This window comes from Curcuma longa, chromosome 15, assembly GCF_044706935.1.
Source record: "Curcuma longa cultivar G26 ecotype Majalengka, Jawa Barat chromosome 15, ITB_CL_G26_1.1, whole genome shotgun sequence".
Classification (NCBI taxonomy): Eukaryota; Viridiplantae; Streptophyta; class Magnoliopsida; order Zingiberales; family Zingiberaceae; genus Curcuma; species Curcuma longa.
In genome coordinates this window covers 8,594,264-8,609,444 of record NC_133875.1, presented here as the reverse complement: position 1 = coordinate 8,609,444, position 15,181 = coordinate 8,594,264, and the positions used below count along the sequence as shown (strand labels likewise).

General features: G+C 36.9%; 1 protein-coding gene across 2 annotated transcripts in view; it reads right to left on the bottom strand.

The window, feature by feature from the left end:
• The window catches only part of LOC141846576 (uncharacterized), a 36,170-nt gene that overhangs the window by 2,768 nt on the left and 18,221 nt on the right, over nucleotides 1-15,181 (bottom strand). For both annotated transcript variants that reach the window (XM_074734611.1, XM_074734612.1), the window contains exon 9: nucleotides 9,570-9,815. In XM_074734611.1, the coding sequence (XP_074590712.1) occupies nucleotides 9,717-9,815 (99 nt within the window). In that variant the 3' untranslated portion in view covers nucleotides 9,570-9,716. The remainder of the gene's footprint in view (nucleotides 1-9,569; nucleotides 9,816-15,181) is intronic.

Here is a 15,181-nt window from a genome sequence, read left to right as displayed (position 1 = left end):
ACGCAGCCGTCACACAGAAGCTCCGTCTCATCGCCGTCCCAACGCAGCCCTCATCACTTCAGGTCTTTTTCTTCCTCAAGTCTTCATCTGCAATTTTTGTTTTCTTTTTGCAGTAATCAGTGTTCGTGAATTACTGAGATAATCACGCATACTGATTACTAATTATTGCAGTATGCGTGAATCACCTTTTTCTTCCTCACGAACAATTTGCTCGGAAAAAAAAGCTCCTTTCCACCCTGATTACTGATTATTGCAGTATGCTTGAATTACTGAGATAGAGATAATAAGACTTCTGTTCTTACTAAGTTGTTCGTTGTGATGAGTTTTAATGTGTGTTGCATATAGTTCATTAATTAATATGTACCTTATATTGTTTGATTCCCCTCATTGGGTTATATCCATATCGTATGGTTCCATTGAGTGGCTCTCTATTAAAGAATAGTTTTCATTCATATGAATTGTATTCCTGATAGTCCCACTAATCTCAATCCCTAGCTATAAAGACCTAGGCAAAAGAATTGATTTTAAGCGAAAAAACACGGGTCTGCTGAGCAAACTAGGGTGAACTCATCTTCTTAAGAACCCGCATCAGCACCAGCTTTAATTAGTAGTCCCGAGAAACCCAACATTAGGATATTTAGACGGGGACTAGCTTCTAGAAGTATACAGTGCAGAATGAGTACAACTCTCTCTTTCCATGTTAAACTCAAGAAAAGGTATATGATGCCAATTAGGCTATTGAAGGCTGTTCAAGGCTATATTTATTCTTTTTCTTTCGGCAGCTGCAGCTGTTCAAGGGACGAGGACTGATTATAGGAATGAAGCTGAGTGCTTTTGTTCAAACGTTTGACTAAGCATACATGACCACTATAGGAGCATCCTACGTAGGAGTTGTCATGTTTTTATCTTCCTCAAGCCTTTATTTTTTTATCTTCCTCAAGCCTTTTTTATTGCAGCATCACGTAAACCACCTTTTTTTAGTCTTCCTCAAGCTTTATTTTTTATTTTTAGATATGTATGACCACTGTAGGAGTATCATGTAAAGTAGCTCTTTTGTGATTAAATCTTGTAATTGTTCATGGAGCATCATGACTGTATAACAACTAAATTTACTGTTTCCAAATTTCCTCTAGATTGGATTTATAAAAAAAAATTCTCTTTTAGATATGGAGTTGTCATTTTGCTCTAAAATATTACTGTGTGATTCCATACCTACAGTGGTCATCCAACACAACGATTACCATGCGAGCGTAAATGCTCGACAATTGTTATGATCATACTCAACATACATTGCTTGATGCTTCTGCAATGACTTGATTTTAGACTATGGAATTAGGTCTCCATTAGTTTTGTCTTTCTAAAAATAAATAGGTATTGTAAAATAATAAGACAATGGATTTCTCTCTCTGTCTATTACAAGATATAAGCCCCTATTTATACATGAATATAGGGATCTATTCTAGGAGAATTATTCTAAAAAAGAAAAACAGAATATTTATCCTTAACAGAATATTTTAACAATTCCTAAATATTCTAGCACTCCCCCTCAAGCTGGAAGATATAAATTATATGTACCCAGCTTGTTATATATGTAGTCAATTCGAGGATGTCCTTTGTCTTCATACAAAAGACCCTTTCCTGGAGCACCTCTGATATATTGGATAATACTTGTTACAGCATCTCAATGTTTCTTGCATGGAGAGTTGACTTACTACACTTACTGTAAATGAGATATCCGGACGAGTAACAGTAAGGTAGCTTAGTCTCCCTACTAATTGCCTGTATCGTTCAGGATCTGAAAGAGACTTCCCCTGATTTGGCATGAGCTTGACATTCGGAGAGCTGGAACTTGCTAGCTTGTTGTCATTACTGGAAGAGGGCAACGGAGAAGAGAGGCGCACGACCACAGGAAGAGTGGCGTCGTGAGGAAGAAACAGGAGCGCGCGATCACGGGAAGAGTGGCGTCGCGAGGAAGAAACAGAAGCTCGCGACCACGGGAAAAGTGGAGTTTCGAGGAAGAAACAGGAGTGCGCGACCACGGGAAGAGTGGCGTCGCGAGGAAGAAACAAGAGCGCGCGACCACGGGAAGAGTGGCATCGCAAGGAAGAAACAAGAGTGCGCGACCACAGGAAGAGTGGCATCATGAGGAAGAAACAGAAGCGCGCGACCATGGGAAGAGTGGCGTCGCATGGAAGAAACAGGAGCGCGTGATCATAGGAAGAGTGGTGTCGCGAGGAAACATGCTGCTCGTCGCATCGTGGAAGACGCGCGACGAAGAAGCCACCGCGATTGCTGCGTCGCGACGAGGAAAACACGCGACGAGGAAGGCGGCTGACAGAAATGCACGCGAGGAAAACGCATGGCGAACAAAGAGAGAAGGAAGTCGTTGCAATTGCTGCGTCGCGACGAGGAAAACGCGCAACGAGGAAGGCGGTTGACAGAAACACACGCGAGGAAAACGCGTGGCGAACAGAGAGAGAGAAGGAAGAGGATTGGTTTGGGCGGATAACCCTAAACCTAAGGAGGGAGGAAAACCCAAACCTAAACACGAGCACACGCGAGGAAAACGCGTGGCGAACAGAGAGAGAGAGAAGGAAGAGGATTGGTTTGGGCAGATAACCCTAAACCTAAGGAGGGAGGAAAATCCAAACCTAAACACGAGCACACGCGAGGAAAACGCGTGGCGAACAAAGAGAGAGAAGGAAGAAAAATTGCTACTGTTGTGTTGCTGGAAAAGCAGAAGGTGCTGGAATGGCGTCGCGATTGCTTTCTGTTCGCAGTGGACGTCGCGAACAGGGATGGAGAGACGCGGGAGGCTGCCTTCTTGGGCAGTGCGGCGTCGAGGAGGGACTCGATGGCCTCGGGGCCGCGGTTCTCCTTGCAAGGGTCGAGATCCTCCGGACCGGAAGCGTTCGTCGAAACCTCCCGGAGAGGCGGAGGAGGAGCAGGAGCCGACGAGATCTTGGCAACGGAACCACCGTCCTCGAAGGCGGCGTTGTCCCAAATCTGAAGGCTCATCTTCTTCTGAAGAGTTGCAGCAAGCTTCATAATCGAACGGGGAGAAGTTTGAGTAAGCAACAGGGAGCTCGCTACGATATCCAACTCATCCAATTCAGATCCTTGGCTTCTCTTATTCGCCGGCATCGCCTCCATTTCCCGATCCATCCTCTTCAAAGCGGGCGTACACGGATCCATGAACTTGGCCGGCACGATCCTACCGCGCGGCCGCCCCCGCGCGTCCCGATCCGCCTTCTTGGCCCAGAGCGCCTCCAGCCTCGAACTCAGTCGTGCGATCATCTCCTCGATCCTCACGATCTCGTCGTCCAACGAGATCTCCTCGACCTCAGCAAAGGCAACGCGGGAGGCAGCGGCGATGAAGAGAGAGAGGAGAAAGAATTAGGGTTAAGCGGATAAACCTAAACACCTTCGCTCTGATACCATGTAAAATAATAAGACAATGGATTTCTCTCTTTGTCTATTACAAGATATAAGCCCCTATTTATACATGAATATAGGGACCTATTCTAGGAGAATTATTCTAAAAAAGAAAAACAGAATATTTATCCTTAACAGAATATTTTAACAATTCCTAAATATTCTAACAGGTATGAACTATCTCACAAAATTTAGATCTAACAAAATTTTTTCTTGGATTTTTTTTTACTTTCTATTTAACAGTATGAATATCTTGTATGATATTAATTTATTTTTTTTATTTATTTGATTATAAATGGGTGATCAAAACGATAAACATAATGATTTCATTAAGTTGCATCGTATACATCAACTCGCATCGGCACAAGTTGTTTGTTTGGTTGTGGCTTGGTATGCGCGAAATAGGGACAAACAAAGTAATCAAATTCCTCGTCTTGTACTATTAGAAGGGGAACATGTACGAAATGAATTAATGACAAAATTGCTAACTAATTATCAATGTCATAGTATAATTAGAATGAGTCCTTCTGCATTTGTGGGATTGTGTGATCTTTTAGTCAAAGAAGGTGGTTTACGACCTACCACAAGGATTACTGTAGAAGAACAAGTAGCAAAATCACTCTATTTGCTAGGTCACAATGTTACAAATCGTGAACTTGGATTCTTTTTCTATCGATCGGGAGAAACAGTGAGTCGTCATTTCCATAACGTTTTAAGAGCTATAATGGAGTTGAAGGATAAATTTCTCAAACAACCGGATGGGTCACAAGTTCATTCAGAAATCTTCAATAGCAATCGATTCTATCCATTTTTTAAGGTAAACATATTATTCTTATCTTTTGACTAGTATAGATTAATGTCTATATATTCATAATTATTAATAATTTAAACATGGTGTATTAGGATTGTGTTGGAGCAATAGATGGAACACATTCATGTTAAAGTTTCTCCCTCTGATGCCCCAAAGTTTCGTGGTAGAAAGGATTTTCCAACACAAAATGTTTTAGCAGCATACACATTTGAACTGAAATTCACTTATGTCTTAGCCGGGTGGGAAGGGACAGCATCCGACTCAAGAATAATAAAAAATGCATTAACCAGACAAGAGTGTCTTAAAATCCCAGAAGGTAAATCAAATGAAATATATTGTGATTAGGCTTTTTCTTGCTTTTACAATTTAATAACATTTTTTTTTAGGAAAATACTATCTTGTTGATGCTGGATTCATGTTGAAAAGTGGTCTTATTACACCATATCGAGGAGAACGTTATCATTTGAAAGAATATAGTCGCAATCCACCACGAAATGCTCGGGAGTTATTTAATCTTCGACATTCTTCCTTGCGCAATGCAATTGAAAGAGCTTTTGGAGTTCTTAAGAAGAGATTTGCTATTATAGGAAGTTCAACAGAGCCAAATTATGGAGTTGAAACTCAAACAGAAATTATTCTCTGTTGTTGTATTTTGCACAATTATTTGATTAATGTTGATCCAGATAAGGGATTGCTTGCCGAGGTTGATGCTGAACTTAATAATAATAGTGATCATCAAGAAGAAAATCATAGAAATAGAGATGACAATGAAGATGCAAGAATGGGAGAATTGATTAGAGATTCCATAGCTGCGGCTATGTGGTTAGATTATAATATGTGATATTTATGTTAATTTGTTTATCTTGTGGTTTTGGACAAATTTTCTTGTAATTGGATGATTGTGAATGTTGACATTTTAATTTATTATGTTACTTGAATGTTATGTCATATGACTATTTATGGGATTGTATGTTTGATTGTTACTATATTTTAATTTTTAAGGATGCCAAAAAAGGACTGGCAAAATGAAAATGCAAGTGCAAACAAGGCGAATAATCAATGTGTTTGGAATAAAGTAATGGATGATGCTCTTATTGATGCATATTTGAACCAACATAATATAGGCAACAGGGTTGGCGGAACCTTTACTACACATGCATTCGAAAATATTGTGAATGAATTGAAAGAAAAATTTTCCGACAAATTTATCGATAAGGATAAGGTTCAAAATCGCATGAAACATATTAAAAGAGACTGGTTTTCATGTTATGATATATTCAAAAATGGTATGAGTGGTTTTGCATGGGATCCCATCACAGAATTCTTCAGTGCTGAACCTGAAGTTTGGCAACAACTAATTGAGGTGTGTATGCATTTAAAAAATATATTTGATTTTCTTTTGTGATACTATCTATGAATGAATATTTGATACAATTATCTTGTAATTTGTAGATCAAACCAGTAGCTGCCGAATGGAAAAGCAAGCCTATTCGAAATTATGAAAAGTTAGTTCAATTATATGGGAAAGATAGGGCTACAGGACAACATGCCAACACTGCGTCAGAAATGCGAAAGAAAAGGACTAGCATGGAAGTGGAGAATAATATTGGTGAAAATCAGTTCGAAACCATTGATGAAGTTGATCTTATGATCTCTCAACAAGAAATTTGTTTGGATAATTCAAATGCAATTAATGAGGATGTTCAAATTCCAACTCCTAATTCTGAACCAACTAAATCTCAAGCTAACTCTTTTGTTGGAGCATCATCAAAGAACAAGAGTGCAAAGAAAGGTAAAGTTGATGATGACAGTATAAGCAAAGCAATTGACCATGTAGCTCAAGCCATTATGAGTTCAACACATGAAATGGTTAAGTCAAATGAACTTCCCATTCCTGAGAATGAAGTGTGGAGCTTGTTGACTCAATTAGGTGTTGAGCAATATAGAATTTCTAATTGCTATTTGTATCTTGTTGAACGCCCGAAGATGTTGAGAGCTTTACTTGGATGCCCTTTGGAATATCGTAAAAATTTATTATTCCAAATGATGGATAGAGAGAATCTACTGCATGATTAGTTTGTTACTTGTTAGATGCAATATATTTGGATATTATGTAATATGCATTTGGATGCTATGTACTTGGATGATTTTGGATGTTTGGTAAACTATTATTATTTAATGTAAGACTTGTTACTTGATGCTATGTCCTTGGATGCTATGTACTTGGATGATTTTGGATGTTTGATAAACTATTATTATTTAATATAAGACTTGTTACTTGATGCTATGTACTTGGATGCTATGTCCTTGCCGTGGACTTCATTTGTAGACTTTGAATGGGTGGATTTAATTTGTAATTTTGATTGACGAACAAGTCAATGACCCTATTGATACAGAACAAAGTTTCATTGAAACTGTTGTGGCCACAACCACTAGTACTGGAAATGGAACTTCATTGGCCAAGTATCGTTCATTTGGCGGAAACACAAAGTATATATCTTCTGGTTCTTCTGAATTTGCTCAGAGGTTTCTTGCACACTCTCTTCAACCAAAATTCACAATTATAAAGCCTAGTAGTCATTCACCTACTGATGATAAAAAGAAATCTGCGGAAATCTCATGTCTAAATAGACATAAAGAAGCTTGTGAAACATTGATAAAGACGTCAAATTCAAGTTACTCCAAACTGGCTTCTCCACCTATCACAGAAATGAATGCATCTTTTCAATATACTAATGGTTCAGGAAACTCCAAAGTGAAACTGAAAGTCTTGGAGAACAGTCGCCAAAGGTATAATATTCTGTTAAGGCAATCAATCATAACTACAAATTAGCATTAGCTCTTCTGTTATATGTAGCAGTTAAGTTTGGAGAAAAATCTCATCGTTCTCTTTATATTATGTTTGCAGCAAGTTCAGGTTAAGTTTAGTGTGCAGAAGGATCTAAGGTATGGAATCAGTAATAAGGAGCTCAACTTAAGGGAGGAGTTGCTTCGTGAAATCAAGAACAAGGTTGATTCCAACCACATTTACAAGATTTTATGTTTATTTCCAAGATATTTATTTGCACATACATCCTATAAAATCTTAAATTTGTCGATACCTTCTTTACTAGTCAAGGATTGTGTGATACTGAGCTTGCAAATTATGTCATTTCAAATTATGTCATTGAACGAATAGTTATCAAGGCATTAGACAAAATAAAATGTCTAACGAATAGTTATTGCCAAATTATTATAGATTTATTTTAACAAGTAAGGATATTTTTGTAATTTTATATATTTAACCTTCATTTCCTTCCCCTTCCTCCCAAACAAGGTAGCACATGTTACGTTAATGAACCTTCCCTTCCTCCCAAACAAGAAAAATATAAATACTTCTCTTCCCTTTCCTTTCCCTCCCTTCCCCTTCCTTCCCCTTTCGTTAATGAACCTTCCCTCACCCCATCCAAACAGAGTGTAAGATTCGACCCTTGTCCACTTCAGCAAGTCTGCCCTGTCGTAACCAACTCAACTATGCCCCGGGAGCACTAACAAGCATCTCAATCATCATGCAAGTTGACTAGCAAAAAGATTAGAATCTTGATTTCTTCTCATTTTTAGACAGCAACATATCAATAATTAAGGATAAAAGTTTTCTAAATCTTCCTGCCAATTAAATTAATAACTAATTATAAACTTAAATTTTAACTAATATTAATATATAATGCAGAATTTATATATATTAATGTGTCTATTTAAGTTAATAAAAATTTATAACTCCCACTTGATTTGCTTACTTTAAAAATTAAAACTATAATAATTAGATAATTATTAAAAGTTCTGGAGCAATATGTTTAAAGAATATAACAAGCATTTCAATTTCCATAGGTGCTGCTACACTTGAACATTAGAATATCATTTGATGTCATTTGTGTCTTTTAGGCTCCACTATATCAGATAATAACCTATGACAACATTTCTAAAATCTCAAAAACTAATTCTAACATCAAATAAATATTAATTAATACATTAATGTTAATCTATTTGACTAATGAAAATTTATAAATTACAATAACCTAGCTTGTCCATATACACTAATGATTAATTAATATTAATATATGCTAATATTAATTAATATTAATTATATATAACTAAAAATAATCAATGCCATAATATAAATAATTCAAATAAATTAATATTAAAATATAATTAATAAGGTAACGTATTAATATTTATATGTTTAATTAACATGTACAAGTTATACATATAGTGGCATTTTTAATTAAAACCCCTACATAAATTTACCATGTTTAATTATAATTTCTTCAATAAAAAACAATTTATAAACTACCACCACACCACCTCATTTCACCCCCAAGAGACAGATCACCCTCTGCCTTTCCCTCACATGAGACATGGGAACTGGGAAGTCTCCAAGCAGATTCCTCTTGGCATTTAGATGCATATCTCCTGCATCCCATGCTCATGCTCCCCTCCCCCTCCTGGAGCTAAAACATCCTCACTGCTGAAGACATATCCTGTGCACCTCTTCCCAATCTGAATCCCCTGTCTCATCTAGTGCCAGACACCAAAGGCAGGTAATGCCTGTTAACAATTGACACCATCCCACTTCTTCATGTCGAGGTTGTGTCAGTTTCAATCAATAGAAAAACAGTAAAATTTTTAAATGCTGATCAAAATGCCATACATGCATGATTCCAAACCATAGATACAACAGACCATACATGCATGATTTGCAGGTTCCTAGATAATTGGGATCATTAGGCACAATTATGATTGACAAACAAAGCTAGGACTTCACCTAAACATGGTCCCAAACTGCTGAGACCATTGATTTGACCAGATTTTGATTGGTCATGCTCATTTTTCAGTGAGCTATGGTAAAACTCAGGCTAATTAGCCACTGGCTAATTTGCAACAATTATAGACAAGTTCAAGACTGTTCTAGCATTTGCATTAAACTTATGGTTAACAGGTTCTGTCCAGCATCATTTGAGAATGAAAAGGTACAATTACACAATTTGATGTCGAACTGATCATCAACTGACATGCTAAGCCACTAGGCAAACCGGTCGACCATCTAGGGAACTGAACCAAGATACCTTCAATATTAAGATCAACTTGTACTATTTTTCCTTTTTTCTATCTATGCATAGAAAGCATCTACAATGAAAATAAGAGTCACAGAGAAGTGTGAAACTCCCAAATTTGAAAAGAATCCTTTGTCAAGTACATGAAATTAAAAAAACTTATATCCTGATTATGTATGTGAAGAAAAATAATCTCAGTTGTAGAAGAACATAATCTAATTGTAGGATACTACCTGAAAGGCTCAACCTCTTGATTTGGCTGTAATGTTTCTGTCTCAATTCAAAATGGCTATGGAACTTATAAAGCTGATAAAACCACTTCAAAATTATTGGATGAGCTGAATTATTGAACGTGCTTCAGGCAAATCCCAAGGATGAAATCATAATGCCAGAAAGTCCTTCCTGCTTTTCCTCTTCTTTTCTGCCCAAGCAGGTCCATATATTACTAAATTTGTTCTGCCAAATCTTCTATCAGATATCTGCAGCAATTTATGGTCGATGGTCAAGACTTAACTGATAATATGGAACATTTTGTCCAGAGACTATAGTGAGATATTATATATATATATATATAGATATGCCCAACTGAGGAGACAACAAAAGAATGATTCATAGGAAAATTTACCAAAAAGTGGATGACAACAGATGTAAAACCAAAGGCACATTTTGCGTATTTCATGTGAGAACGAGTAGCATCTTAATGAGCTGTTGCAGCTTGGAGCTACTTAATCATGTAAAAGAATAAACACATTATATCCATATGAATCTCCGATATCATAAGCTACTACTACTTGCACTGCAGAAATGTCTATCAACATCAACTATTCTAAAAACAGAAAATCCACCATAATGACTTTGCTCTCAATATTGTAGCCAATATAATGCATCAGATTGATAAACTGACATTAGAAAGAAGTGATATCTGCAAGTAGATTGTACATTATATAAATTCATATTGATGTTTAACAATGTATTATGTAACAACTCCCCAATGTGCAAATAGAAATTCAACAAATTAAATCGCAGATAAACCATCAAGATCATAGGTTAACAATCCAAGATCATAGGTACACAAAACAAACAATAGATCTTATTCTTAGGTCATCCTGTCACCCACACTAAACTAACAATCCAATATATATATAAAGCATTATTCTCATCAACTAAAAGATTGATGTGAAATCAAGAACATGAATCAAAATGTCACCAATAATAAATTGGATATGTTGTATATGTCGAGAACATTAGAATGTCAACATGAAAGTGAAATCACATGTTGTATATGTTCTTACTAAAAAGATAGAAAAAGGTTGTTTTGAGTGGGTATCACAATTAAAATTCTCAAATGGACATGGCTCATGTCAACGTAATAGTGTAAATTTCATGCTTTGAGAAACTGTAACTATTGTAAATTCATGTGAAAACTTATTTCACTTGCATTTAAAGATGTGTTGCCTAGATCGATAAAAGATACAATAATTGAACTCTCTTAAAAACTCTCTACACTATTTTTTGCAGGTTGAAAAAATCAGAACAACTTGATCAAAACATCAGGCTTATATTATGAAAATCAGAGAAAATAATTTCTAGTAATATTTTATTCCATAGAGCTTCTACTCATACACATATTGTACGAGGACAAAGTAGAGAGGGTGTAGTACATTTTTGATAAATATATCAATTTGAGAGTTAAAAAATCACCCTCCTTATTTTATTTAGATAGCAAGAAATTTTACATGATTTTCCATAATCGTTTATATTTTAATCTTATAAGTTCATGTTTTTCCTGAAGGTGAGAAAAATAAGAATCATAGACATGTTAAAGAGCCAACCGACCATGAATATCTAATAAGCGAGATGTTAGACAATTTTAATTTTGCATTTTATTTCAAGCCTCCATATTTGCATATTAACTTTGTCATAGGAGAGTGACAAAGAGCACTTCCAGCATTAGATCAAAGGTAGTGTTTCTTGACTATTGAAATGGGCAACTCAAAAGAAGGAAAGAAAGCCAATGTTTAATTTTGGGAGAATCAAAATCGAAGAGAAAATTTTGATTCCTCAATGTTAAGAATACAGATTATTTAGGGAAACTCTGAGGTGTAAATTATGCAAATATGTACCAGCTAGCTGTCTTGGTTATTCTTAGTCTTGGTTATTCTTAGCAAGTCTTGTTATAGGATGATTTTGTCTATCTTTTCTGTGATTTCTTCCCTCTAAATCAGTGATTCTAATCCTGATATTGGGCTGTAATTATGCTGTAAATTATTATAAATACAATCTCAATAGAAGAGAATATTATTCCCTCAAGTCATTTCTTTCAAGTTGGTATCAGAGTCATCCTTCCCTGTCCAGAAATTTCTTTGTGCCTTAAGCGAAAACCATGTCTGAACACTCCAGCGAATCCACCACCATTCCTCAGTCCTCCTCACATCCTGCCCAAATAACCACCATCAAGCTGAACGGCGACAACTTCTTGCGATGGTCGCAATCAGTGAGAATGTATATTCGGGGCCGAGGAAAGATGGGATATTTAACGGGTGAAAAGAAAACTCCATCGGAAAAAGACCCAATGTATGCTACATGGGATGCCGAAAATTCCATGGTAATGACATGGCTCGTAAATTCCATGGAAGAGGAGATTGGCGCAAATTATATGTGTTTCCCTACGGCGTATGAATTATGGGAAAACATAAATCAGATGTACTCTGATTTGGGGAATCAGTCCCAAATCTTTGAGTTGACTCTTAAACTTGGTGAATTGCGGCAAGGAGAAGAACCGGTCACCAAGTATTTCAACTCCTTGAAGAGGATCTGGCAGGACCTTGATCTCTTTGATGCATATGAGTGGAAGAATGTTGAAGATGGACAGCACCACAAGAAAACAGTGGAAGACAGTCGTATCTTCAAATTTTTAGCTGGCCTCAATGTTGAGTTCGACGAGGTAAGAGGGAGAATCATTGGTAGGAGACCATTGCCATCCCTTGGTGAAGTCTTCTCCGAAGTTAGAAGGGAGGAGAGCTGGAGGAATGTTATGCTTGGCAAGAAAGGACCTACGACTGTCATTGAAGGTTCTGCCCTTACCTCTGCAGGCCCAAACATACGCAGAGGCACTACCAATCTACGTAAACCAGAAGAAAGATCAGGTCTGTGGTGCGACTATTGCAACAAGCCACGTCACACCCGAGAAACCTGCTGGAAAATTCATGGCAAACCCGCCAACTTTAAAGGCAAATCAGGGGAGAAAAAAGGGTATACCTTTCCCACTGTACCTTTCCCACTGCGAATGAGGCAATGACTACTGCCAGCACCATCACAAAAGAACATCTGGAGCAACTTCTAGCACTGTTAAACTCCAATCCATCGTCCAGTGCACCTAATGTTTCCGTGGCGCATACAGGTAACGAAATAATTGCTTTTTCACCCCAATTTTTCATATATGTGTGGATTTCAATGAATTTCTGCTCCATGGATAATTGATTCTGGTAGCATCCTTTACCGATCATATGACCAACTCCTTGAAATTGTTAAAATTATACTCACCCTGTCCTGAAAATAAAAAGGTTAAGATTGCAGATGGAAGTTTTTCACCTATTGTCGGAAAAGGTTGCACTGCTCACAAATTTTAGATCCTGAGAAGATAGACCTTCTTTAAGTCTGTTCTCTATGTACCTAAACTTACATGCAATCTTCTTTAGTTATTGACCAGCCTCCAAAACCTCAAAATGAATTTCAAAATGGGAATAATGGGGAGTCAGCCCACAATTGTCAACCATGAAATTGGTCTATCAGAAAAGGAAATACTTCGAATGGAAAAAAACCGAAATATCCTTGAACCTTTGGTTTATTCTAGGAGAAATCTCAAACATGCTCAACAAACTTTGTGAGGCAATCACTACTAATTCTTCGATACTATGACTGAAGAAAGATGCTAATAACTTGTTCACACTTTAGTTCTCCTTGGTCGAAGAGACTAACCCAGGTTGAATTTTAAATCCTACTTTAAATTATTAAGTTCTCTGAGTCATTAAATTTTTATTTCATTATAATTTTCTAAAAGTGAACTAGGTGGTTAAGATTTTTTAGAAAAGTTTGTGAGAGTTTATATTGGGATGGAATCTCATCTATCAGATTATGTTTCAATTAATATTTCCCCTCTTTTTTTTTGAGTTGAATTGCCCGAGTTTTTTATTGTGCAATTTTTTACTTCTATATTTTTAAATTAATATAAATTCATTAAATAGTATTCAATCCCATAAAGTTTATTTTGCAAATGGATACAAATTTCATAGATATTTCTAGTGGCAAAAGGATGATTTCTTTACCTAGTGTGGAGGTCATCGAATTAGAATATTTTAGTGGGAATGAGTGTTCATAGTCATGTTCAAATGTTGTTAGTGCAATAATCAGCTTAATCATGATATTCAATCCAACAAAAAGTATAGCATTACAGATGTGCATAGCATTACAGATGTGATCATGGGACTATATATTTTACTTGAAAGAAATGACTTGAGGGAATAATATTCTCTTCTATTGAGATTGTATTTATAATAATTTACAGCATAATTACAGCCTAATATCAGGATTAGAATCACTGATTTAGAGGGAAGAAATCACAGAAAAGATAGACAAAATCATCCTATAACAAGACTTGCTAAGAATAACCAAGACTTGCTAAGAATAACCAAGACAGCTAGCTGGTACATATTTGCATAATTTCCACCTCAGAGTTTTCCTAAATAATCTGTATTCTTGACACTCCCCCTCAAGTTGGTTTAAAGATATCTTCCATACCCAGCTTGCTTACTAAACATTCAAAATGTCTCTTGTGTAGCCCTTTTGTAAGTATATCAGCTACCTGTTCAATGGTAGGGATATAGTCCACACTAATCACACGATTGTCTATTTTTTCTTTGATGAAGTGTCTGTCGACTTCCACGTGCTCTGTGCGATCATGAAGTACTGGATTGTGTGCAATTGAAATTGCTGCTCTGTTGTCACAGTGCATCTTTATTGGCGTCGACTTTGATATCTTCAATTCCAATAATAGTCTCTTGATCCACAAAACTTCACATATCCCATGAGCTAAGGCTCTAAACTCAGCCTCTGCGCTGCTTCGAGCTACCACATTTTGTTTCTTGCTACGCCAAGTGACCAAATTACCACCCACAAACGAGCAATATCCCGAAGTAGACCTTCTATCAGTTAGACTTCCTGCCCAGTCTGCATCAGTGTAGGCTTCAACTTGTAGATGTCCCCGGGTTTTAAACAGAAGGCCTTTACCGGGTGTTCTCTTTAGATACCTTAGGATCCGATACATAGCGTCGAAATGTTCAGACCCAGACGAGTGCATGAATTGGCTAACTACACTTACCAGAAATGCTATATCAGGTCGAGTGTGTGATAGATAAATCAGTCTCCGGCAAGTCTTTGATAACGCTCCCTTTCCTTTACTGATTCTGCCGCTGCTGGTTGCAGTTTGACGTAAGGCTCCATAGGCGTCTCAGCCGGCTTGCATCCTAGCATACCAGTTTCGGTCAGCAAGTCAAGGACATATTTTCGTTGGTTGACAAATATACCTTCCTTGGATCTTGCGAACTCCATTCCAAGAAAGTATTTTAACACTCCCAAGTCCTTGATTTCGAATTCTTTTGCAAGCTTTCCTTTAAGTTCTTCAAGTTCCTTATAGTCACTCCCTGTTAGGATGATATCATCAACGTACACAATCAGCACAGCTGTTTTACCTTCCTTTGAGTGTTTGTAAAACATGGTGTGATCAGCTTGACTTTGAACATAACCAAGCCGCTTCACAGCCTTGACAAAATCCAACATCAGTTATAGT